This window comes from Notolepis coatsorum (assembly GCF_963971535.1).
Source record: "Notolepis coatsorum genome assembly, contig: SCAFFOLD_471, whole genome shotgun sequence".
Taxonomy (NCBI): domain Eukaryota; kingdom Metazoa; phylum Chordata; class Actinopteri; order Aulopiformes; family Paralepididae; genus Notolepis; species Notolepis coatsorum.
Window position 1 is genome coordinate 138933 of NW_028173492.1, and position 26348 is coordinate 165280.

At 44.0% G+C, this 26348-nt stretch overlaps 1 protein-coding gene across 1 annotated transcript in view; it reads right to left on the reverse strand.

Annotated features, from left to right (window-relative positions):
• Positions 1–26106, reverse strand: part of LOC311247775 (zinc finger protein GLI4-like) — a gene marked incomplete at its 5' end in the record, with an annotated part of 57705 nt that extends 31599 nt beyond the window's left edge. Inside the window, 5 exons of the mRNA XM_084338774.1 lie at positions 7081–7191; positions 21842–22040; positions 22341–22542; positions 24455–24615; positions 25976–26106. Coding sequence (XP_084194900.1) covers positions 7081–7191; positions 21842–22040; positions 22341–22542; positions 24455–24615; positions 25976–26106 — 804 coding nt within the window. The remainder of the gene's footprint in view (positions 1–7080; positions 7192–21841; positions 22041–22340; positions 22543–24454; positions 24616–25975) is intronic.
• Positions 26107–26348: the final 242 nt, after the last annotated feature.

Consider the following 26348-nt stretch of genomic DNA (forward strand, 5'->3'; position numbering starts at 1 on the left):
GAGTCTCTGTGCTGGTAGGCGAGTGCTTAGTCCACTGCGCTACCCAGACGTTCCTTGTTCATTTGGTTTATGACGAGAACAGTGTGCGCGCGTACATGAATAATTTGTGGTAAACAAGAATATGGGTGCACCAGTTTAGCAAGAAGCTAATTTCTGTAGTCCTAGACAGTAAACGAATAAGTAAAAAAAAGGTCATATACAGTAAAAGTACAAATAATACAAAATAACAAGAATACATAAAAAATCCCTCCCCTCCCTTCCTGTACCTTTACACCCTCCCTCCCCCTCCACCTCCCTCCTACCTTTCGATGATGAACACAATACATCATATCCAATACATTACGGAAAACAATAAATACAAACACCCCACATAGTAGGCACAATTTAAGAACTCCTTAGATAAAAAGGACAGGCAAATTCTTGCCTCGTCCTAACATATACCCACATATCTTCATCCTACCATCCGAAAGCAAGCAGTGTGTTGACAGCATTGCTTAGAATACTGTTTTTAACCTTTTTTACATTATCAGGGAGCCTGTTCCATTCTTTGATGGCTTTATATGAAAAGGCAGTTTGAGCAAAAGTGCTCAAAAGAGCCTCGTCCTGAAACAGTCACCCCTAGAGGCGTTGGTGTTGGTCAGAAGGGGTTCGCATCGTGTACTACTGTTGACTACTGTGGGTGTACACATGTTACTGTAAGTACAGTGATGAAGACATCATGTAAAAGGGTAAACTCCACTCACATATCACAAAGCGCTTCGGGCAGTCATTTGTGCCGGTGGCAATCAGGCTCCACAACCAGGCAGGGCCAGGACAAGCCAACTGCCGTGGACTGGAGGAGCTGGGTTGTGGACTGTAACCAATTAATTTAATATATATATATATATATATTTTTTTTAAGATTTATTTTTTTGCGTTTATCGCTTTATTCTACTAGGCAGTCCAGTAGAGAGAGAGAGAGAGGAGGAAGACATTCGGCAAATAACGGCGGGTTCGGGAATCGAACCCGGGTCGGCCGTGCCGCGGCTGAGCGCGCCATGTGGTTCACCACTGGGGCGCCCCTTAATATAATTATTTAACATCATGATTGGACTTGTTTCTTTTCACCACTTTTAGCTCTATTTTAGCCCTATGTTAGCTATTTTTATCCCTATGTATTTGTCCATCTTGTTTTTAACACATACTAATAAGTGTATGTTATGTATTAACTGTTTTTAAATTGCTGTTATGCTGTAAAGGACATCTGAATCTCCCCTCGGGGATAAATAAAGGTTTTCAATTAAATTCAGCAACGCCAGCGGTCACCAATATAAAACAAATATTCATATATTTCTTCAGAATAATACTGTTTTGTTTTGTTACCTCAAGATTTTTGATTTGATTTGATTTGATATTTTTTATTTTCGTGTCTTACATACAGATGTATGCCCAGCCCATATGGGCTTACAAGACACATAACAATAAGTATATAATAATATACTTTACCAATTACTTAACAAATGACATAGACCAAGATGGCCATACAAAAAATACAAGAAAATACAATAAAACGTAATATAACACAAGCTGTACTCAATGTAAATAAACAGAAAAGCAAGGTGAATTCAAATACAATTATATAGGATACAGTGTGTTTTGTCTCAGGTGCCATGCCTTCTCCAAAAATCCTGCAAAACCGAAGATGTCCTCCACAAAAAAACAACTCAACATACAGCTCTCAGACTGCCAAAACAAATCTGGGTTTACAATTTGAATTTTTTCAAATAAAGCCCTCCTCAAAGTGGTGTACAAAGGGCAATAAAAAACAAAATGATATTCATCCTCCACCACTCCCAGATCACACAGAACACACAACCGCTCCTCCTCAGGTTTACCCTGGAATCTACCCACTTCCACAGCCAATGGCAGGGTGCCAGACCTCAACTGGGCACACAGAGACCTCCGTCTTCTCTTTAAGTTTAACATTACATAAGGTTCAGTAAAATACTCATTTTTAATTGCAATATATTTTCTAAGTTTAGGTTTTTTCAAAATCTCCACCTTCCACTTATCCTGATGGATTGTTGGATTGTCAAGAAGACTAACTTGCATGTAACTTGCATCTGATACTACTAATCTGTATCACGCACGCACACCCCGATACACTTTACAGTCTCTTAATTATCTTTTATCTGTGGTCAATATGCTAGCATATTGTACTATTTTGCATCAAGCTTATCTTATCAGCTCATTAATCCTAATGAGTTGTTTGCTAGATCACAACCGGTGGCAAGACAATTCTTCTTATTGATTGAGGCTGCATTTTTATTCACTATTGATCATCAATTAGGGCCAAATTAGAAGCTGCAATGGCCTGGTGGCGCTACAGTATTTTCTCACTGTAGTTGAACCTTTGATGAAGAAGACACACTTGTGTCTTTCGGATCCTGATCCAGGGTGTAATTTCTAAGGATAGAAACTAACTGACTATCTTGACTAACCTTTGTGAGTGCAGAGATTTTTTTTAAAGCTCATTATCAATAACAAGTGAAGAAAAAAGTACCAACAGTGAGTCTAAAAATAGTTTCTTTAGGATGAAGATGTGATGGTTGCCGTTGACTTATTCTTATAATAATTTACACATGCATTGATGTATTTGCTTTTTCAGAGGTGCAACTGTTCAAAATGACTGCTGGGCAAATACACACATTTACATAACCTTGAGATTCAGTCAGTTAGGCCTGACTTCACGGTCTTTGGAAAGGAAAGACATGGTTCACTTTCTTTTACCCGCTCGTACTTTTATCTTGTTAGTGGAATAAATTGGCGAGCAGTTTACAAGACGTATAAATACTGTAGCGCTATCACTCGCTCATCTAATCACCAGGGAATAGGATGAAGCTCGGACTCAGGCTCACATAGACATGAATAGTAAAAGCTAGGGCTGTCCCCGACTAAGGATTTGGATGGTCGACTATGATTGGCCAAAATTTGCCGTTGCCAAAAAAATATATATAAAAAAAAATAAGTAGATAATATTTTTAACTTTTTTTCTTTTTATTATTTAATTTTTTTTATCATTCCATTTGGGCTGTGGGGGTGCTTAATGTCTGAAGGAGTCGACTGAAGGCTTCTTGTCCTCTGCAAAAGCATGCAATTGGTCCACTGATGGATACATCTTGATATTTGTCTAGTCTAGTGTGTTCCTCAGATGGGTGAAATCCTCTTTCAGTGCCTCTGTGCCTGTTTTTGTAGGCAGTTAGCCTCTGGTATGCATGCCATTAGCGTTAGCCACGCTTCTAGGCCTCTTTTCTTTTGGAAAGAATGATAAAAAAAGAAAAATATTATAAATTTCTTTTTATTAATTTTTTTTTACTATTCGATTAAGAGGTTGGTTAGTCCAGCGGTTCTCAACAGGGGTTCCGCGGCACCCCTGTGTGCCGCGGAGAGCTGCCAGGGGTGCTGCGAGATGCCTGGGAATGTTCTTTAAAAATATAGAATGACAACAGTCTTATTTTGAAAATCCTGTAGCGGGTCTCATTTCTGCCCAAGCGCAGCTCCAGCTATAATAACTAGGCTCCGCATTCTCCCTCTGTGTGTGTGCGTTTGAAAAGATATGATGAAGTCAGACGAGTATATTATATTGATAGTAAATGTACTGAGGGTGGACAGACAGATGATGTTGATATTTAAACATAAAAAATACAATACATAATAAATGTATGCATGATCATCATGCAACATAAAACAATTGCAGGAACGGTTTGGGAGAGGAAGGGGTTGCGTGTTCCAAAAAATTTACTTAAAGTTTAAAGCTCAATATATCAAAACGTGGCACTTTAGTGAACAGGAGGTTTATTTGTATTAAAAACAATAAATCGTTTTTCATTTAAATGTCTGGAAGAGCTAAAAAAAAATTGTAATGTTTGTAATGTAATTCCTTACACGTAACGTGTCTGGCTGTGTGACGTCAACTTGTCAGCATGAAAATGACAGCCAAACATGGCACTGCAACTAAATAACACAAATACAATAGGCACATTTGTGACTGTTACAAATATAACACGTTTTATACTTGTGCTACAAGATTTTGGCCTGTGCTACAAAACTATCAACCTCTGTAGCACCAGTGCTATGTGCAAAAAAAGTTAACGTACAGCCCTGCAACTATTTAACTAAACAAATAGTCTATCTAGTGCTTCATGTGTATACAATAATTGCCTAATCTAATAACATGAACTAAAAAAGAAATCGATCACACGTTTCGTAAAGTTATTATAGAAACTTCACCAACTTAACGTCCGCGGCAGGCGTCATTACTTTTACCAACAGATTTTCCAACACATTTCCAGAGCAGTCCTATGTCCGTTATCAAGGAAATGCAAAGCGGCTATCGCAATCGTCGTTGTGATAATAATCACTAAATGCATTCAGTGCTGGATCTAATCAAATGAATTTATCGAGACACGTTATGGAAAGTTCAAGACCGGACCACACAGCTTCTGAAAAGTGCTAATTACACGCTTCCGACGGCGATGGTCTACTCGCAGAACAAGTGAGTGTATCAGCCGCTGTGTTATGATTATTATGATACAAAATGTAAATTAATGAATGAATGAAAACTGTATTTAACAGATAAACAGTAAAAGGCACTCTGCAGGGATGTGATGTCATAATCAATCGTCACCTCACTAGAATAATATTTCCAAAGTGAACCGCAAAGCTGAATTTTCACACAAAATGGACAAGTTTTTAACTCGTCCATCGAAACAGGTTACAGTTACCAATACCAATTCAGTACCTTCCAGTACCAATTCGACCGCTGAGATTGCCCCAGTCAAACAGTGCAGCTGCAATGTTGTGTTCTCATGCTAAACCAGGCTGGTATCATGTTGTGTGATCCTTTTCTGTATTTAAAAAAAAATACATGATTTTCTGTTTGAGAAATGGTCACACTATTGCTATATTTATTTATACATTTAGACCTGAAACGCCTGCTAATAATGCATTGTATAGCCTGCATATACACACAAATGTGTTTCCCGGTTTCAATGGGTTAAATAAACGTTATTTTGAAAGCAAGCACTTTTGTCATCATTGTAGCAAAAAAGACAGGACCGGAAAAGTCTTTATCGTATGTAGGGGTGCTGTAACTGAGGGGTACAATTCCCTGACTGTATTGTTAGATATGATATTTAATACCACTACCTCATGTACTTTAACTTCTGGCCACCCAGTACAAGATATAAGTATGATGAACACTTTCCCACCTGATGAAACGAATCCACACAAATGTACCAAATCGAAGGTTTAATACAGCAAAGGGTGTATACAACGATCACTTAATTACATTTATGATTTGAAATATGAAATATGCACTTTTATGGCAAATGAGTATTCGTAGGTAAATCAACATTGAATGTCCAATCTCTGGTTACGCAGGGAGTAAGTATACAACCTGGAATATTTAGAAAACGATAGCGATGGTACTTAAATGATTATAGCTGGATACACTAAGGGGGGGGGGGGGTCCCGCTGGTTGTAAGACAGTAGGAGGGGGGGGTTAGAGAAGCCGCTGGCGGTATCCCATCTGGCCGACGGTGTCTTGGGAGAATCCAAAGTCTTGGACACGGTGCCCACAGAACCTCGGACCGCAGACGAATACAGCTGGACCCTCTGTGGACGGTAGCTGCCGGTCCACAACGGAGAGACGTGAGGCGACCTCACTGGTGTCGAGCGCCGTCTCACCTGGAGTCTTCTCCGGGGGGTAGTTCCAACACTCCGCAGTGTTGGCCTTTATCCATGGAATAATCAAAGCACACAAAGCATAATCCAAGCCGTGGAAGGCTCGCCGTCGTCCGGGTAGAGTAATCCAATATACAGGTCCAGTCGCTCTTGGCCCGGAGCTCCTCGGATGCAATCACCACTAGGGGTCTGACCAGCCTGGTTAAGCGTCCAGATAACGTCAGGAACGATGGGGGTACTGATAACTTTAGAACTCTAACCGAACGATGCACCATACATAAATAGACTATTATTAGCTTAATAGAATACGTCCAACTCGACGGTATAGTGCCAAACTATGACTATTCAACTATTAATCTACACGATATCTCAATGCCTATTCTGGGCCAAGTAGGCCTTACTACACCGCACGTGCGTCGTGGGGAGGCTTTGCGTCTGTCACTCTGTTGGAGGGTAAAGAACTGGACTAAAAGAAAGTTCTACTTTACTTGCGCCATATATATATGCGCTATGAACAAAATAGTACCATTCGTATTTCGCCCGACATATTCCTGCGCGGAACCGGGGCTTGCCACGACATGTTAGGCGGCACGATTGAACTTGGACCTAGGGGTATGGCAACCTGGCGCCAGGTTCTCGTCCAATGGTAGAATGAAACTATTATGGGCTGTTTAGTAGACTAAAGGGATATTCAATGCATATTGTACAAGGAATATACAGGGGATATCAAACGATATACAAATACAATTAAATATATATAAATAAATATACATATTCGGTTTAATCTGATCCTTCACAACAGGTGCCCTGGAATATTTTATTGGACACAGGGGTGCCTTGGCAGCAGAAAGGTTGAGAACCCCTGGGTTAGTCGACTACGGCTCCTTTCGACCGATTAGTCGACTAATCGACTAATAGGGGTCAGCCCTAGTAAAAGCTGATTTATGTCAGTGAGACTTGCATGTAAAACCAGCTCTCTGTAGGGCAGCAAACAAGGGGATTTGAGAGTTGCACAGCCTCTCTCGGTTGAAGGAGATCTCCTCCCCGAAAATCTCTTGCACACAACACCTAGACATGGGTGGTTGCTATAGCGGTTGTCAATCAAATGGAACCAAACTGATCAGGTCAGTTTTACAGTATATACTCATGATACTGTATCCTCTCTGTACCTGAGAGCAGGAAGATATATATATATATATATATATATATATATATATATATATATATATATATATATATATATATATATATATATATATATATATATATATATATATATATATATATATATATATATATATATACACACACAGTATAGATACAGTATATACTCATGATACTGTATCCTCTCTGTACCTGAGAGCAGGGAGAGATGGGTCGTGGACCTTCTGCTTCCGTCTTCACCTTTGACCTCTTGGTGATCATTGGGTTCACTGTGCTGCTCACGGCTGGGTCTCCACCGGCATTCTGAGGGACAGACAGACAGAGAGAGACAGAGAGAGAGAGAGAGAGAGAGAGAGAGAGAGAGAGAGAGAGAGAGAGAGAGAGAGAGAGAGAGAGAGAGAGAGAGAGAGAGAGAGAGAGAGAGAGAGAGAGAGAGAGAGAGAGAGAGAGAGACAAGGTCAAATCATTGAGGTCAAAATTTAGCAAAAGGTGCTTTTTGGATGGGCAGAGAAGCCTCCCAGTTTGTGACTAATCAGAGGGTCTTAGAATTGGGCGGCGTATCCATTTGAACCACAGCAATGCTCTCCATACAGCTGGTGCTTTGATTTGATTTGATTTTTATTTGTCTCGAACATATAAGTTTAAAAAACAAAAAGGTAAATAGTCAAAGACTAATTCCATACAATAAGTGTTCGAGAAGGAACAGGGGGAAGTAAAACAACTTATCAAGCCATGCCCCTTCCTTACAATATTTCACATTATAATTTAATAAACATTTTAATGCTTAATTTTATACTCGCATCCAGACCATTCGCATTTTGGACCATTCAAGGCAGTCCAAAGAGGGAGGGTGGTGGTACTGCAGGATGGACCAGAGAGAGTAGCTAAGAGAGACACCTACCCACAGTGTTGTCTTTGACTCTGCCGGCGGCACTGAGGGATGTGAGGGATGTGAGGGGCCTGGGGGGATGTGAGGGGGCCGGGGCCTGCACCACCAACAGGGCCCCTGTAAGTCAGAACCACCGACCCGCCGCTAAGACTAAACAATTTAGACTGCGTTTACGAGTGCCAGGCCGCAAGGAAATATGAAAGGAGAAGAGTTATGACCCAGAGAGGAGGGAAGGGGGGGGGGGGTGAGGCTTTGATTCACAGACAGATCCTTAACAGGAGTGGGAGACAGACAGACAAGCAGACAGACAGGACTGCTGTCCCCGAAGCATGTTTTTGGGGTTCGAACTTCGTCATGGTTTATTTAAAAAATTTAAATAAAATAAAGAATATCCTCAAACTAAATCCTCAATTTGAATAAAGTGATTCATCTGATTAATTTTTTTTTAATTTTTTTTTATTAAATCAACTTTCCAGCCCCAGCCCCAGCCCAGGGAGAAGCCCCAGCCCAACTAAATCAATTAAATCAACTTTCTAATGAATATAACTCATCAGTTTCTTTTAATACTATAATATTAGTGTAGCCTAATCTGTATCTGCAACTGTGAAGAAAAACCCCATTGGTTTAAACAGAATTAATAGAAAAAATATATAATAATAAAAAAAAATTATTAAAAATTAAATGAAAAAATGTATTTAGAATTCGAATGCCAACATAACGAACGAAGGTTTGAACGTTTGGGCTCAGCCAGGACCTTCTCAAGCTCTAACAGAGACACTTGAAGAAAGGAGGATAGGACAGGACATGGAAAGGGGTTGTGTGTGTGTGTGTGTTAAGGCTGAGCCCGAACCCTGTTTTTAGGGTTCGAACGTTCGCCAGGGTTTATCGAACGAACGTTCGAACGTTCGTTTTTTGTAATTTTTTTAATAAAAAAAAATTTTATAAAAAAAAAATTTATATCATTTTTTTTTTGTATTATTATTATAGATCCTACGGAGGGCGGCATTGCATAATCTATTGGTGAAAAAACATGTTGTTTACAGTGGTGGCTGTTCATGTAAACATGTAATTAAACAAAGCACTCAGAAGAAAATAAACAAGCTACTGAGTACTGCATAAAGTTCCTACTTATGATAAACAATAGCCCTTGCACACCGCAGTCACGTAAGGGGCTAGATAAACAAATGCATTCGTTTTGTGGCATTAAGTACGTTATATAGTTAGTGTTACACACCACGTTCAATAACAGGTATTCACTCTTGGTCGACGGGAAGGAGAGAGGCGCGCGCCTCGGCTCCTTCCACCGTCTACCTCGGAACGGGGGACGACAGAGAGACACCGGCGGGGTGCCGCCGGGCTCCCAACACGCCTGCCGCCCGTCCGCCAGAGTTGTTTACAACGCAACCACCTCCCGCCATGAAGCTCGCGCTCCGTGGCCGAAAAAGGCTGGTATTCATTAATGATCCTTCCTCAGTGGGGAGCTACGGAGTCTGTTCACTCTGTTGTGCTTCTCGGTCTCGCAAGCAGATAAATGTATTGCCGGAAGTAAAAAAAATAAATAAACGCTTGCCGATTGGTGGTAACAGCAGAGGCGGGTGCAAGCGGTGTGACGTAATTGGCAGAATCGCCTGTCAATCAAAATGGTTCTATTGCATTGGTTGAGACAATAGTATCCAGCTACAGCCCGGCAGAGACCACACTGGTTGAGCCGAGCGCACTCGGGGGACGCGCCGCTTCACATCGCCTCAAAGTCGCGCGCCTGCTTTTTTTTTTTTCACCGAACGTTCGCACCTATTAATTAAAGTCCGAATGTCAACGTAACGAACGAACGTTCGAACGTTCGGGCTCAGCCTTAGTGTGTGTGTGTGTGTGTGTGTGTGTGTGTGTGTGTGTGTGTGTGTGTGTGTGTGTGTGTGTGTTTGTGTGTGTGTGTGTGTGTGTATGTGTGTGTGCGTGTTGGCCAGTAATCACTTAAACAAATAATAAAAAGGACCATTTTAGGTTTGGGGGTTAGGTTAAGGTTTAAGTGTTGTTAAAGCTTGCGTATGGGTTAGGTTAGGCATTTTGTGGTAATGGTCTCTAGGATTTACGGTTAAGGGCCAGGGAATGGATGTACTCAATGGAAGGTCCTGACAAGTATAGTAAAACAAGGATGTGTGTGTGTGTGTGTAGGGTGGTTCACCGGTGGGGGTCTACTGTAGTGGGGGTCTAATGGTAGTGTTGGGGTTAGGGTTAGTTAGTTAATCCCACCCAGTCTCCACAGTTTAGCTCAGTGCTTCAGGGGGACTGCACTAAAAACCTGCTTCATCCAGTGGGCTGGAAACCAGGGGGGCTGCACTAAAAACGTTAGGTTATGACTATAACCAAGTTCTGTTAACACTAGTGGACGCTCAGCGTCTCATTGCATATATCTCGCTTCAGCATATATACTGAATAAAATTCAAAATGTACCTTTAAATGCCAGCATTCATCTGGCCACACCCCCATCCGCTTACCTACATAAGCAGGGGTGGTGCCACACACTCATCTCCTTCCCAACAAATTTCACCACAATGAAAAATCAAGGGCCGCAGCGGCGTCTAGACGCTGAGCGTCCACTAGTGTTAACAGAACTTGGTTATAGTCATAACCTAACGTTCTGTATCACAGGGGTTCCCAAACTTTTCAGGCCAGGGCCCAGAAAATAAGGCGTCAGAGAGCCGCGGCCCAATGCACATCGTCAGGCTTTCTTTTTTTTTCCCGCCGACCGATTTTTTAAGCCAAATATCACTTCAATCCTATTAAGTTAGTTCAAGTTAGTTATTCATTTATATGTGCTATTTATGAGAGGGCTAACTTGTTGCAAAATAATAATGATAATAATAATAGCCTCATTAAAATACTATTGTTGCTTCGGTTGTTTTCAGCGTTTTATGTGCATAATCTGTTATTTAGTTTGAAATGTTCGTTGAAATAAGTAGATTTTTCGTTTTTGTTTATTTATTAAGTTAATATAAAACCATATAGTCACATTTTAGAATACAATAGAATATAATTTTAGAATACAACTAGAAACACTGTCCTGGCCTGCTTCTAAGTTCAGTGGCCTGACAAAAATAAATAAAAATAAAAATAAAAAAATAAAAATAAAAAATATTTTTTTTTAATTTCTTTAATTTATTTTTAATTTTTTTTAAATCATATCGCGGCCCACCCGTGGCTGCTCGCGGCCCACCTTTGGGTCGCGACCCCGACTTTGGGAACCACTGCTGTATCACACTAGCTCCCGCTCAGCGTCTCATTGCATAATAGGAGCTGAGCGGGAGCTAGAAGCTCGACAAATGTACCCCGCTGAGGCCCCCCACAACCATCAGATCAGGGAGGACCGAGCCCCCCCGACCCCCCCTAATGGAGGGCACCCCCCCTATTGGGGGCTTCACGGGAGGGCGACGGACCCGACCGTGCGAAGAGGCACTCAAGCAACTCAACGCACAGGGTGAGCAGACCGTGGCTTGACCCCACGACTACACACACGCACAACCCGCATGCCACCCGGGAACGAACGGAGGGAACAACCTCGTTACTGCCCCCAGAATCACGGGGTCAAGGGCAAACCCAACCCCGTGGCAAGGCCGTAGCAGCGGAGCGCGAAGGAAGACCCAGACCCACCAAAGGGACTGGACCCCCTGGAACGGGGGCCCGGAGAAGTCCATGATGTCAGCATCAAGACCCCACCAGGTGGGCACTTAGTGACCCCGCCCCCCACATCGCCAGCGTATTCGGACAAAGGCCCCTCAGCCGAGCGGGCCCTGTCCCCCCAATAGTACACCGCCTGGCACACTGACCCTGCAGAACAGGCAGTCAGCATGGCCGTAAGCACACAAAAAAGGTTAACCAACGGAAGCAGGCAGCGCACCGGGGAAAAACCAGGCAACAGGCTGTTAACCCTAGCCTGGAGACTGCGGACGAGACAGGCGCCAGAGGGGACAGCTGAACACAGCCGCCCCGGCGGAAGGGGCGTAAGCTGGCGTTGTTGCATGACCAAGCCTCCATTTAAAAAAAACCCACCCAGAGGGGTTGAGGCAGAGAAGGCTGACACGATTGGCAGACGTCATGAACGTGCAGGGGCACCCTCAACCGGTGAACCCGGGAGTTGACACTGCTCCAACACACCAGGGAATCAACCACCTTGGTGTTACCCAATGCGGTGGTTGTTCCTATAACCCCTCAAGAAAAAAACTCCAAAACACACCTGCGGGTATACACCGGCTATACCGCAGTACAAGTGTTTCAGTTTTCAAAAAAGGGTTAACCCAGGCCTACGGGTCGACGAAACATGACTTTGGACCGGGCCCGGCGATACGGGAAGCACAGGGTCACCAGAGGAGGTCAAAGACCACCCCAACAGGCCCCTCTTCGCCATGCGTGAGAGAGGAGCGAAAAAGAATGGAGAACCAGCCCCAAGCACACCGTACTTGGTATTCCCAGGCGGTCTCCCAACCAAGTACTAACCAGGACCAACCTGTGTAGCGGCCGAGATCTGACGAGATCGAGCGTGTACAGGTTGGCATGGCCGTAAGCCATTACGACAGTGCTGAATAAAAAATTTACCCAACCAGGGTCTCCATAGCGCTTAACCCTGTGACACCCGGACCGACCTGGCATTTTTCCCCCTGAAAAAAGCCCAAGTCCCTCAGGGTACCAGAACAGCAGATCTGCATCCCCGGCGGACAACGGGTTCAACTGATCTGGACCAGCGTGACCAGAACCAGTCCCGTGCCCTAACCACGCCGACATGCCTACTCCAGGAGAAGGGGCAGATATGCGTGTTGATCTTAAACATGAAAAGAAGGCGCCACCCAGACGTTCGGGGCGAACCGCGCCCGGTGGCCCACCCCCAGGGCGTGAGACCCCTCTACATATGTTCAGATCCATTCCGTCATCATCCCCCAGATATGAACGAGAATCCGTCGATAACCAAACCATCGTCGGATTTGGTTGTCGGAAGAGGAAAAACCTCCATCCCAGTTGCTTTATAAAAACGCCGTTTTAACCTCAAGCAACCAAGGCGTGCCAGTCAGTCGCCTGTTTACAGAACACCCCGACTAGCACTATGCGTGCGTCGGGACACACCCACATCAATGAACAGGCTATTTAGACCTGTCATTGAATCCCCAAGGCGCCCAGGGGAACGACAAGAGGGGTGTGATACTTCCTAACTCCAACTCTTTTTAATAGAAAAGAAGGAAGCACCAACAGTATGTATCCCAGTCTACACAGCCGGGGGTAAAAATTGTTCACATTTTTACATCCCACCACCCTCCCATAGGAACGAGACGGGAATCCCCAGAGAGACTTCCCACGCGAGCTGTACAGATTGAAAAGAATATATTGCACCTTGAGCCATGTAAAACATTTGTTTTAGGGCTCTCCGGGGAGGAGGCACTGAACCCATACACACTCAATAATCGAATTGAAACGAATACATACACAATAGAGTAGGACTCCTTCTTGAGGGTCCACTCACCATGACAATCTGAGGAGGAGGCTCTGTACTCTGAAGGAGGCTCCCTCACATGGAAGGAGAGTCCCAACTCAGAAGGCCCGAATAGGAGCTTGGTGAGGAGGAGCCCTGACCACCCCCCGAAACAGATCCATCACATGGACCTGAACAGCACACGGAAGTCTTACCAACAGAGACGCGCACAGTGACATACTCTATGGCGGGGGAATTTCTGCGGTGCACACGCCCAATATTCCAGGGCGAGGGACCAGGAAACTCCCCCCCCCCTCACCCTGTAACGTGCCGAACCGCAATGTGACAGGAACCTTGAAGGACAAGTGGGTTTACCCCTGACCAACAGAAAAAAGGGGGAGGAAAGGTTACCAGTTCACCCCTTTACGACCCCACACCCATGATACGATGTAATGACAAAAAGAGAGTATGACACAGTCATAGTCAGCTCCATGAAGCGTCTGACAGCTTCACACAGCGCATGAGCTAACCTGCTATCTGATTTTTACTAAGGAAAAAACACAGAATAGAGAGGGCTCTCCAAGAGCCCCGGTACCAAACTTACACATGTGCTTCTGTGGCCAGTCCAACCTAGTTGTAGGTCACATGACACACACAACCCATCATCACCTACAAAAAATGGCAAAAACACTCTTCATAATGAGAGAATACATAATTCTCGATTAGTATCGGCCACAGGCCTTGCTAAGCACACACGAAAGCGACCAAACAATCTTTTCTTTTAGGAAAATAAAGTTTCTCCAGCCGTTTTAGCACAACCTCAGCAATCAAGCTAAGGGTTACATCGTATCCCTACCACACAGTGACACAATGTAGTGCAACAACATGTCTGAGAGGAGGATGAAGAAGTCCCCAGGGAACCGGGGGGAAACACAATCCTCCTACTTTACCCTTAATACGGCCAGTTAAAACAGGAAAACCTGTTAATATGTGAACACACTGTTCATTGTCATTACAGGCTGAGAAAATAATCATTCTTTACTCATTTGTCACTAAGCATAGCTTTATAGGTTAGTTAACCCCCTTAGTTGTGAGTACACGGTACATATAAACACACATGATGTTTCTCAACACAACAAACCAGATCATTTTCACATCTGTAACAACAACCCGATTTGCATGGAGAAGCTAAATACCAGTGACAAGACAATTCACACATAACTCGCGTCGTATCCTAAATGTAGTGCAGCAACACTCGTTTTGGAAAACATCGTTATTAACAAAACATTTAGAAGGGAAAGCCAGAAGAAGTGTACAAGGTCTGGTCAGGCCTTGCCTACCTTGAGCGCAGAACAAGCGAAACTGTAGTCTCTTAACAAGGCACCGTAGTAAACACAGCCGTACTGTGTTGTCGACCTGGGCAGCGTCGCCGCTCGATCCCGCCGCTACGGTCCCCCTTGTTGACGCAGTCCTTGCCGGCCTGGCTCAGGGCAGGTTCGACGAACATCCTCTGTCAAAGATGACGTCGTAGTCAAGAGTGTTAAAAACATGTTATCGTCACAGTACGTTCAACAGTGTAGCATTAAGCTAACGGCCGCTCTCGGCCGAAAGCAGCAAGCTAACGTTTACCCAGCCTAGTGACACAACAGGCCTGGTAAACACAGCCACAACTAGCACGCAAGCTAAGCAGCCACCACCTGAACTCGTACACAACGATACAACAAGTTACACTTAGACAGGCCGCCGTTCTGAAACCCTCCTCACTTTTTAAGAGAAAAGAGAAACAATATGTTAACACAGTTTTACAACAGTGATTTTACCAGCACCCCGGCGGGGCCAGCACAATTCCCATCATTCTGGTCTGTAGCTGGCTTGAACACAGATCTTCCGCTAACGAACATCTATGCCCATATTTCCTCGTGAGGAATACTCTCATTTGGATATGAAAGACGGGGCCTACACGGTGACAGAGAAAAATCCACTCGTCCAGAAAACACAGGGATCACCAGTGTTAATGGTCGTGGCCCACTAGTTAACTAATGGGCTTCAGACCAAGGTCTTCTGCTGTTGCCTAAGAGGCTGAACAAAAGACCCTAGTCTGGGGCCGGTGTTCATAAACATTGTCAGCTAGCCCCCGTAGCACTAACAGACAAGTGAAGCTTGCAAGCAAAACATTACTCACCAACCTGGAAAACACCGCTTCTCACAACAGCGGCGCGTCCTACAGTTCAGCTGTGCTGAAGGTTTTACCGCAACCAGACACAGCAAAGAACTGTAGTTGAGAGGCATGTAGCGGCGTGCTCCCCATACGAACCCGGTGGAGGTTTTAGAATGATCACCATCTTCCAGACACTCCAGTGACGCAGACAATATCGCCGTATTTTCTCGAAAATAGTGAGAGAGAAAATAAAGATATGTCAACGTATCTCCTTGTTCTTCCTTTCCTCAGAGTAATATTTTTCTCCACGTCAAGTGGGCATATGAGCAACACGTTGCTTGTGATGAAATTTGAGAAGGAGATGAGTGTGTGGCACCACCCCTGCTTATGTAGGTAAGCGGATGGGGGTGTGGCCAGATGAATGCTGGCATTTAAAGGTACATTTTGAAATGTATTCAGTATATGCTGAAGCGAGATATATGCAATGAGACGCTGAGCGGGAGCTAGTGTGATACAGAACCTGCTTCATCCAGTGGGCTGGAAACCAGGGATGCACCGATCCGACTTTTTCAGTCCCGATACCGATACCTGGGTTTGGGTATCGGCCAATACCGATCCGATACCCATTGTCCAATTTTTTTCTCCAAAAAAAGTTAAAAAAAGGTAAAATTTTATCCACGTTTTAAATATTTCTTTTATTAAAATATATTTAGTTTTTAAGAATTGTAAAGGATCACAAGTGTGTTTTTGATTTGTTGTAAACAAAGACAGAAAATAAACCGCATTCATTCAATTAAGCCTCACTGTCACTGTGTGGAAGAGACTGGTCTGGGATCATTCTTTTGTGCAAGGCAACATCAGGCTTGACTTAAAACATTACTTTCCTAACTTAGTGAAACTAAATGTAACAAATTAACACAGATATAAATGTACTGAATGGTTATTTCTTATTTTATTTATTATAATAATAATAATAATAATAATAATAATAATAATAATAATAATAATAATAATAATAATAATAATAATAATAATAATAATAATATATATATATATATATATATATTTTTTTTTAACCGATACCCGATCCAGCTATTTTACTGATATCTGCGGCCGATACAGATACCAATATCGGATCGGTGCATCCCTACTGGAAACCACGGGGGGTCGGGGCTGCATCAGGGGGGCTGTGGACTAGTAACCAGGGGAGGGGGGGTGTGGTTCTGACAAATTAACTGAATAAGCACACACACATGTGCAGTAACACACACTCAAATACATGTGTGTGTGTGTGTGTGTGTGTGTGTGTGTGTGTGTGTGTGTGTGTGTGTGTGTGTGCGTGTGTGTCTCTCTGTGTGTCACTCTCAGTACTGAAATAGAGCTGTAGTGATGTGTGTGTGTGTGTGAGGAGGAGTGGACCGCTGAGAGGGAAGTTTACATTAGGAGCAGCCACAGTGTATACAGTAGTCTGATAAAGAGGGGGGCGACGAGACAGCGAGAGATAAGACAGATGCAAAGTGGGAGCACCAATGGGAGGAGAGACGAACCTCCATGTCCCGCCCATAGAACTAACTGTATACATTCACTCTCTCTCTCTCTCTCTCTCTCTCTCTCTCTCTCTCTCTCTCTCTCTCTCTCTCTCTCTCTCTCTCTCTCTCTCTCTCTCTCTCTCTCTCTCTTTCCAATACAAACATAATAAACAAAAAACAAAAAAAGGAATCAAGATTAATCAAAATGAGCGGCTGGGTGGCGCGGCGGTCTAAGCGCTTGTCACCAACGCGTGAGACACCTAACCGTATCGAATCCAGCTGTCGCCGTTGCCTCCGGCTTGGGCCGGCCGTCGTACTGACTCAATTGGCAGAGTCAGCGGGGTGGGAAGTCGATGGGTGGTAATCTGGACGTTGTGGACAGCAACTCCTTTACAAGTCGTTTGGGAACGCCTGCACAGCAGAGACAGGAGATGGCGAGGGTAGTGTGAGCCTCCCACACGTTACACCTCGCCAATGTGAGTCCGCACTGGCAGGTGAAAAGAAGTGGCTGGCTGCCTCCTCGTGTATCGGAGGGGACACGTGATGCAAGGCTTCTATCTTCCCTACAACCGGTCAGTGGGGGGTATATGCAAACAACGTTCAAGACAGGGGAGGGGAGAATTGCGGCACTTCACTTAGCAAAAGCGAAAGGCCTCTCCTCTGTCCTGATTCTCCTAGATCTATCTGCAGCCTTCGACACAGTCAACCACCAGATCCTCCTTGCGGCCCTCGCAGGAATGGGAGTGGCTGGCTCTGCGCTGACATGGCTGTCATCATACCTCAATGACCGCTCCTACCAAGTGTCATGGAGAGGGACCCTGTCGGCCACCCGCCCCCTGCGGACGGGTGTCCCCCAGGGCTCGGTTTTAGGACCCCTTCTCTTCTCCCTCTACACTAAATCACTGGGTAACATTATCACGTCTCATGGCTTCTCCTACCATTGTTATGCCGACGATACTCAACTCTTCCTCTCCTTCCCTCCCTCAGATATCCACGTCTCTGAGCGGATCTCGGCCTGTCTGTCCGACATCTCCGCCTGGATGACGTCCAACCACCTCAAACTGAACCTAAGCAAAACAGAATTGCTCCACCTGCCGGCCAAATCCTCCCCCCTAACCGACCTTTCAATCACAGTCGAGAATGCAGCTGTGACTGCGTCCCCGACCGCCAAGAACCTTGGTGTTGTCCTCGACGACCAGTTGAACTTCTCTGCTCACATCGCAGCGACGACCAGAACCTGCCGATTCCTCCTGAGCAACGTCAGAAGGATCCGCCCCTTCCTGACAAAAGAAGCCACCCAACTCCTCGTCCAATCAACAGTCATCTCCCGCCTCGACTACTGCAATGCACTGCTCGCTGGCCTCCCGGCCACTGCCACTAAGCCTCTTCAACTCATTCAGAACGCAGCGGCCCGCCTGATCTCAAACCTACCGAAGTCGGCCCATGTCACCCCACTTCTTAGGGACCTGCACTGGCTCCCCATTGCTGCACGAATCCGCTTCAAGGCCCTCGACCTAGCATACCGTGCGGCAAAGGGAACCGGTCCCGCCTACCTCCGGTCAATGGTCTCTAACTACACACCCTCAAGACCCCTACGCTCTGCATCTTCTGGCCGCCTCACACCTACTCCTATCCAAGCTCCGGGAGGGTCATCAAAGAGAAGTCGCCTATTCTCAGTCCTTGCCCCACAATGGTGGAATGAACTACCCACCCCAGTTAGGACAGCCGAATCCCGTCCAATCTTTCGCCGTCGACTAAAGACGCACTTCTTCAACCATTATCTAAAAAAAAAAAAAAAAAAAGAAAAAAAAAACTATATATAAAAAAGAAAAATCTAACCCTAACTAACCGTACTGTCATGCACTTGTCCTAATAAACTAACCTACACTGTAGCACTCAACACTTTGATGAACATTGTTGCTCAGCTGATAGAGTTGTGCCCTTCCTGATGGCTTGTCGTACAGAACTTGTAAGTCGCTTTGGATAAAAGCGTCAGCTAAATGACTAAATGTAAATGTAAATGTAAATTGGCACAGCGGGTAATTGGGATGGGAGAAAAATAGAAAAAGTGGAGAAAAATTGCATACAAAAAAAAAGAATAGTTATAGCCAATACGTTTCTTTTTTTCCTCTTCCTGTATTTCCTGCCCTCAGAGCCTCTTTTGAAAATAAGTTCCTTTCATAATGTGAGTAGTACCAAGATCCAACGATGTCCAAAGTGCACAATGATGGACTGTTGTTGACTGTTAATTGGCTGAATTAAAAATGATTCCACGTACTATTACACAACATCATATGATCTTAAATCCTTTTGAATAAGACTGATTTTCCTGCTCTGATTTCAGTTGTACTTTAAAAAAGACACTTGGGAGGTGCTGACCAAGGGAAACCTGACAATGACTTTACCGGCAGGAGAAGGTACTCGAGTCAACACACTATAACGCTATGAACTTCACACATATTTACAGAGTTTCAATCCAGTGACTCCCGTTTGGTGAAAACAGTTTCTTCACCCAAAATCCCATACCAACCCTATAATAACCAGAAAAAAGGATTCATGTTTCAGTAGGTGTGTACACATAAGTGTTTGCATGTGAGAGAAACAGAGATACTATACAGAATGTGCATGTATTTATTATATGAGCATGTGTGATCAAAGAAAATGTTTATGCAAACCCATGATGTCAGAAGCACAGTTGTTAAAATTCACAACTTATGTCATGCTAATTGTCCTATGCAGTGTATAACTACCTCATAATAATAAATTATAATTAATGTATTTTGTATAGCGCTTTTCAATGACCCAAGGTCGCTGACAATAGGCAAAAAAAACGAAGAAACATAGAACCACAGGGAAACAGGGAACAATATGAATTACACAAGAACATAAAACCATGAGAAAGACAACAAATACAGGAGCCAGTAGGGGAGCCAGTGGTACTCATGGTAATACACTGAACTAATGCTACGACTGGACACTCACTTCATTATGGTCTACTATACCCGAGAACTGTGATGTTGTACATAGTACTAATGTACGGTGAGTGGTTAACTATTTTCTTTATCTAAAGTGTGTTAAATGTATGGTGAGTGATAAGCATAGTCTACTGTTTGATGTACGTAGATACAAGCTTAAATATACATTATTAAATGAATAGTTTCAATCTCATAAAACATTAATGTCACTTTGTTTTACAGTTTCATGTTAATTTGTTTAGACTAATTATTAATGTTGTTGTTTTTGTTATTATTATTAGTATTATTACTTTGATTATTATTGTTATCATTATCTTATTATTATCTTATGAAAATTGTTTTATGAACTTATTTCACTTTACTTTTGTTCTTGTTTATTTTTTTTAATCCAATGATTTAATGAGTTGAGGCCCCGTATCGGCCCATCTGGGTCTCTTGTCTCTACTCAGCACCTTTATATACTTCCTGGCATGGTCAATGTTTTTACTGTGTTGTTGAAATGGTGCGAAATAAATAAATAATAGTACTAAAATGTGTAGAGAGTGATATGTATAGTCTACTGTCTATTGTATGTGTCAAACTCATTTTCACAGAGGGCCACATCAGCATTATGGTTGCCCTCAAAGGGCCAAAGACCGTATAAATGTTAATGTAATGTAAAATAAATGTAGCTACACATTTACATATTGTTAAACATGGTGTTTCTGTATTTATTACTTATTCAAGTTATACATATTGCATATTCATTTGCATAAATGTAAAGATATATGTTAGCTTATGTTATTTTAACAAATAATTTTAGTTTATCAGAACCCCATATTACTCCACCAATCAATGATCAAACCATTCAAGTAAATAACAAAGAAGAATATCATCAAATACAAGCTATGACATTAAGTTTGTTCAAAACCTTTTTGTCACAGTCAAGAGGGGCAGAACTAACAACTGTGAGCTGCAAAGAACACGTGGGACAGATGTAGCAGATGTTACAAAAACAAATGGCTGCACACAACCTTGCAGAGGCCATACATCCAACTAATGGAAGATAGTTTAATTAACTTTAATTAACAGATTGCAGAATGGGTACAGTACAGCTCAATACACACAATTGTTAATGGGATGCAGACCAGAGAAAGACTTTCGACTTGTTTACATCAGGGTCCCCCATTTTCAATTCGTAATGAAATTGCTATTATGTGTCTGCATGAACACACAACTGTAACTGTACTCAAAAATAACAAAATAAGGGTTGTCTCAGTTCACAACTATATTGGTCAAGTTTTGGGTGGGACTTGTTTGCGTCCCTACAGCTTCTTATTCAATTGAGCGAGATGCTCGGTTATGTCACATAGCCAGTGTGACAGTTCAGACAATATTTCTTCAACCCTTTGTTACCTATTCCGCCTGGATCTTTTTTGTATTTTGGGCTGTAAAATTGTCAAAGAATGTCTGAGGAGTAAGTGCTTTTGGCTTTTTTCCTTTGTTACCTCAGATGTTCAACATACATGTATGTGTAAGAATGTGTAATAACTAAGGCTGTCAAAGTTAAAGCTTTATTAACGCATTAACCCACAATTATTTTAACACTGCTATTTTTTAACCCAATATTAATGTAAAAGATTTTTTTTTTTTTTTGGGGGGCCACATCAAATGACGTGGCGGGCCGGATTTGGCCCGCGGGCCGTGAGTTTGACACCTATGATGTACATAGTGCTAAATGTGTAGAGAATGATGCATATAGTCTACTGTCTATTGTTTGACATACAGCGTGTTAAATGTATGGAGAGTTTTGGAAGACGGCAATAGGTATTTGTAAGCGAGAACATTCCTTAACATTCATAAAAAATTTGGCAAATAATGTGTTTCCGATTCTGTGTGCGTGCGCCCCCAAGCAGGTCCATTTACCACAGCAGGCCTTTCTCATGCAGGTTATGTCCCTATTCTCACCTGGTGTGCCTCGGCGCTGGAGCTGTTGTGCGAGGTAGGCAGAGAGGAGGCTGCCAGCGGGTGTTGGCGGACCGAGAAGGAGGAGGGCGAGGGCTGGATGAGGGGTGGGGTGTGGCCGAACGCACTCAGACCCCTCTGGTGGGACAGCAGCTGCTGGTAGGCCATTGGGTTGATGGGGTGGGGGAAGCTGAATGAGGGGCTGAGGGGTTGAAAGAAGAATATTATTCTCCTTATAGGATTAATGAAGTATCTATCTGTCTATCTATCTATCTATCTATCTATCTATCTATCTATCTATCTATCTATCTATCTATCTATCTGTCTGTCTGTCTGTCTGTCTGTCTGTCTGTCTGTCTGTCTGTCTGTCTGTCTGTCTGTCTGTCTGTCTGTCTGTCTGTCTGTCTGTCTGTCTGTCTGTCTGTCTGTCTGTGTGTCTGTCTGTCTGTCTGTCTGTCTGTCTGTCTGTCTGTGTGTCTGTCTGTGCCCAAGTCCAACTCACCTGATCCCTCCGACAGAGAGGTGTCCGTAAGAGCTGCTGGCCGCGGAGCTGGAGCGGGAGTTGTTGATGTAGGCCACCAGGGAGTTGGGCGACGTGCGGATCATGGTCTGGAGGTCGATGCTGGCGTCAGACAGCGGGGAGATGGACAGGGCCCTCTTCCTGCTCAGCCTGGGTGTCAGTCTGGGGCTGGAGAAGCGGGAAACTGTAGACCCAAACAGAGAAGGCAATTAAGTCATGAGCCACCTACTGTAAGTCATGAGCCACATAAGTCATGAGCCACATAAGTCATGAGCCACATAAGTCATGAGCCACCTAAGTCATGAGCCACATAAGTCATGAGCCACCTAAGTCATGAGCCACATAAGTCATGAGCCACATAAGTCATGAGCCACCTAAGTCATGAGCCACATAAGTCATGAGCCACATAAGTCATGAGCCACATAAGTCATGAGCCACATAAGCCAACATGAAATTCGGTTTGGAGCTGTTTGAATAACTGTGGCTAATTTTCATAATTTTAAGTTGAATCTCGCAATTGGCTCATTTGCATCTAAGTGGTGTTGATAAACATAAATGTTGGCTAGACGAACTGTGACGGATCTGTCACAAAAAAAACGAACAGACACAATTAAAAATGTATGGCGAACGGACAGATGTGTTTTTACAATCGTAATGTATCCAAATAAGAGTGCTGCGACCTGGGCTAGAACCCCGACTTAACCCCAGAGTTAACCCTGACAACCACCCCTGCTACACTGTGATTAAAGAAAGCCTTCATCTGCATGCGCTCCAGTGGAGGTCAAAGTGGTGCTAAGCTGCCATCTATCTCCAGCATCTCTCTCACACACGGCTCCCCTCTTTAAGATTCCCGTCCGCTTATGCATAATGAATCGCTCCCAATCATTCCCAGTAATTACAGCGATAGCGATCTCTCTCAGGTCCGCTGTATTTCGGCAAGTTAAATGGAGGCAATTTAAACAAATTGATCTCAGAATACCATTACAAAGAACAAGACGTGCGCAAGAGGGGGGGTCAGTTGGTGGGCTGGGTTGTAGCTGTTTTTTTCCCCAGAACAAAAACAGACAAGAAAATCGCAAAGTGAACTATTTTCCCATGAAACATGTACAGGGGACGACTTTATTTAGTTTTAGGCTCATTGCTAGTGTTTCACGTTTCTTTTATTAATTTTTTGATCCACTTTTTCTCCTTATTTTAATATTTTTCTCCCATCCCAATTTCGTATTGCCAATTATCCCCTCCCCTGTCTTGAATGTTGCTAGACTATGCCTCCCACTGGTCGGCCGTAGTGAGGATAGAAGCCTTGCATCACGTGTCCCCTCCGGTACAGGTACACGAGGAGGCAGCATGTCGCATCTTTTCACCAGACAGCGCGGACTCTCAGTGGCGAGGAGTAACGCGTGGGAGGCTCACGCTGCCCCGATACTTCCTGTCTCTGCTGTGCAGGCGTCACCCAACCGACCTGTAGGAGTCGCTGTCCACAACGTCCAATCCCCACCCATCGACTTCCACCTGCTACCTCGTGTGAATTGAGATAGTATGACGACTGGACCAAGCCGCAGGCAATGCTGACACCGGGATTCGAGACCGGAGTCTCTTGCATTGGTGACGAGCGCAATCTCCGCTACGCCACCCAGCCGCCCTTTTCACGTTTTTTTTTTATCTCCGAGATGTGTGACAAACTGAATAAATACACAGGTAGAGCTTGTTATAGTACTTGCTGTTTTTTGTAGCAGTAAAAACAAGAAAAAAGGTCTCCGATTAGATCAGGACATAGACGGAGATAAAGAAATAGAGAAACAAGATTACATTATATTCCAATTCCATTGTTATTGCACAAGTACAAGTACAGAGTACAACGAATTTAAGTTGGTATCTAACCAGAGTGCAGTATAATATGTGAATATGTGGAGTATATCATATATATGACAAGTAAATATGCCTCCATGCCATTCTCATTCTTAGACACTGTGCTGGACAGTCTCAATTGCAGGGAGTGCGGTGTACTGGTTTTCACCACCCTCTGCAGTGCTTTCTGCTCCGTGGCAGAGCAGTTGACAGATGGGCTTTCCTCAGTCTCCTCAGGAAAAAGAGACGTTGGTGAGCTTTCTTGACCAGGGTCAAGGTGTTGAGGTCCCAAGAGAGGTCCTTGGAGATGTTCACACTGAAGCTGGAGACACGCTCAATCTCGTTGATACGGATGGGGGCGTGCGCGACTGCGGTCTTTCTGAACTCCACGATGAGCTCCTTGGCGTTTCTTGGTGTTGAGGGCCAGGTTGTGCATGGCTTAGTGAATTGGTTGGACTGTTTGTGGAACCTGCCTCTATAATTGGAATTACTGTGTCTAACGGGGCAGACACTGACATAGCAGGGATTAGCACAGCAGGGACAGGTGTAACAGACTGCGGCACTACAGGGTCTGGCTGAGTTAATATTGGCTCTTCAGCGACTGGGGGGGGGGGACTATGGGTTCCCATGACTTGGACCTGATGACAACAACCTACGATCTATTTTCCCAGAGAATGGGCACATCTCTCCCTATCAAAAAGTCCAAACTGGTCAGTCTGATGCAGACTGCATGGAAGATCATAGGGGTGAAAGGTCACCCATCCCTGCAGTCTATTTTAGAAGCCTTGCATCACGTGTCCCCTCCGGTACACAAGGAGGCAGCCTGTCGCATCTTTTCACCAGACAGCGCAGACTCTCAGTGGCGAGGAGTAATAGAATAGTCTCGGACCCCTCCCATGTCTTAGATGCCGAGTATGAGCTACTGCCCTCTGGGAGGTGGTTTAGAGTTCCACGCTCTAGACTAAATAGGTTTAAAAACTCCTTTATTCTGATCTCAGTTAAACTTTTAAATAGTGCCAGATAAAGGGCAACTATCGAATAACTGATATTTGGTTGTTATATTTTCGATATTCTATAACCGATATTTGGGGTTTTTGGGTATACTATTATATTATATTATATTATACTAGTAGGCTATATTTGGGTATACTATTCTAATGTGGTGTTTCCAGACATCCTGCTGTGCAGGTACTTTACTGTATCTTTTTTTTAATTTTTTTTTTAACCTTTATTTATCCAGGCAGCTGATGGGACAATAAAGTGACTCTTGACTCTTGACTTGATCAAAATTAGATAGGGCAATTCTGGAGATACTGCAACTTTCATCAGATAAGGTTGGTTGTGAACAGCAGTAGGCACATCTGAACTATGCCCATGCACACAAACAACTGGGACTGTTTCTTCTGCATTACATTAGCTTTGCCAGAGTCTGGGCACAGCCGGTGTCTAATAGTACCTGCCATTAAACCGTACCCACTGGTGACTCAGAGGAAAATTCAGAACATACGGTTTATGTCTAGGAACATAACGTATAGGCGTGTAGTCTTCGCCGCAATTGTAACACTGAGTAGTGGGCAGACAGGCAGCAGGCTGTTATTTGTTCACAAGCCTTACTGCCAGTGGGGAAAAACCTGTCCTTAGAGCCTGCTGGTCCGGGCCCTGAGACTCCTGGTTGGGGTCTTTAAAAAGCCTGCATGCTTAGCTGACACACCATCCACTGTATATCCTGGATGGAGGGAAGCTCACATTCGCTGATGCTCTGGGCTGACCCTCTGTAGCGCTTTGTGATTGAGGGCAGAGCAGTTCCCCATACCAGGCGGTGGTGGTGCATCCAGTCAGGATGCTCTCCGGCTGTGCCTCTGTAGGAGGCCTGTAGGATCGGGGGGCTCCATGCCTTCATTTCTTCAGCCACCTGAGGTGAAAGAGGCGTTGCTGCTGTGCCTTATCACCACCTGTCCGGTGTGCTCGTCCCAGGGTGAGGTCCTGGTGATGTGACACAGAGGAACTTGAAGCTGCTAACTCTCTCCACAGCAGACCGATTGATGTTGATGGGGTCCACCGTCCAGCCTCTCTTCACCTCTCTTGTAACCCAGCAGACGTATAGGCCTACCGGGGGTTGATTTCTGACTGGAAGCCATGCTC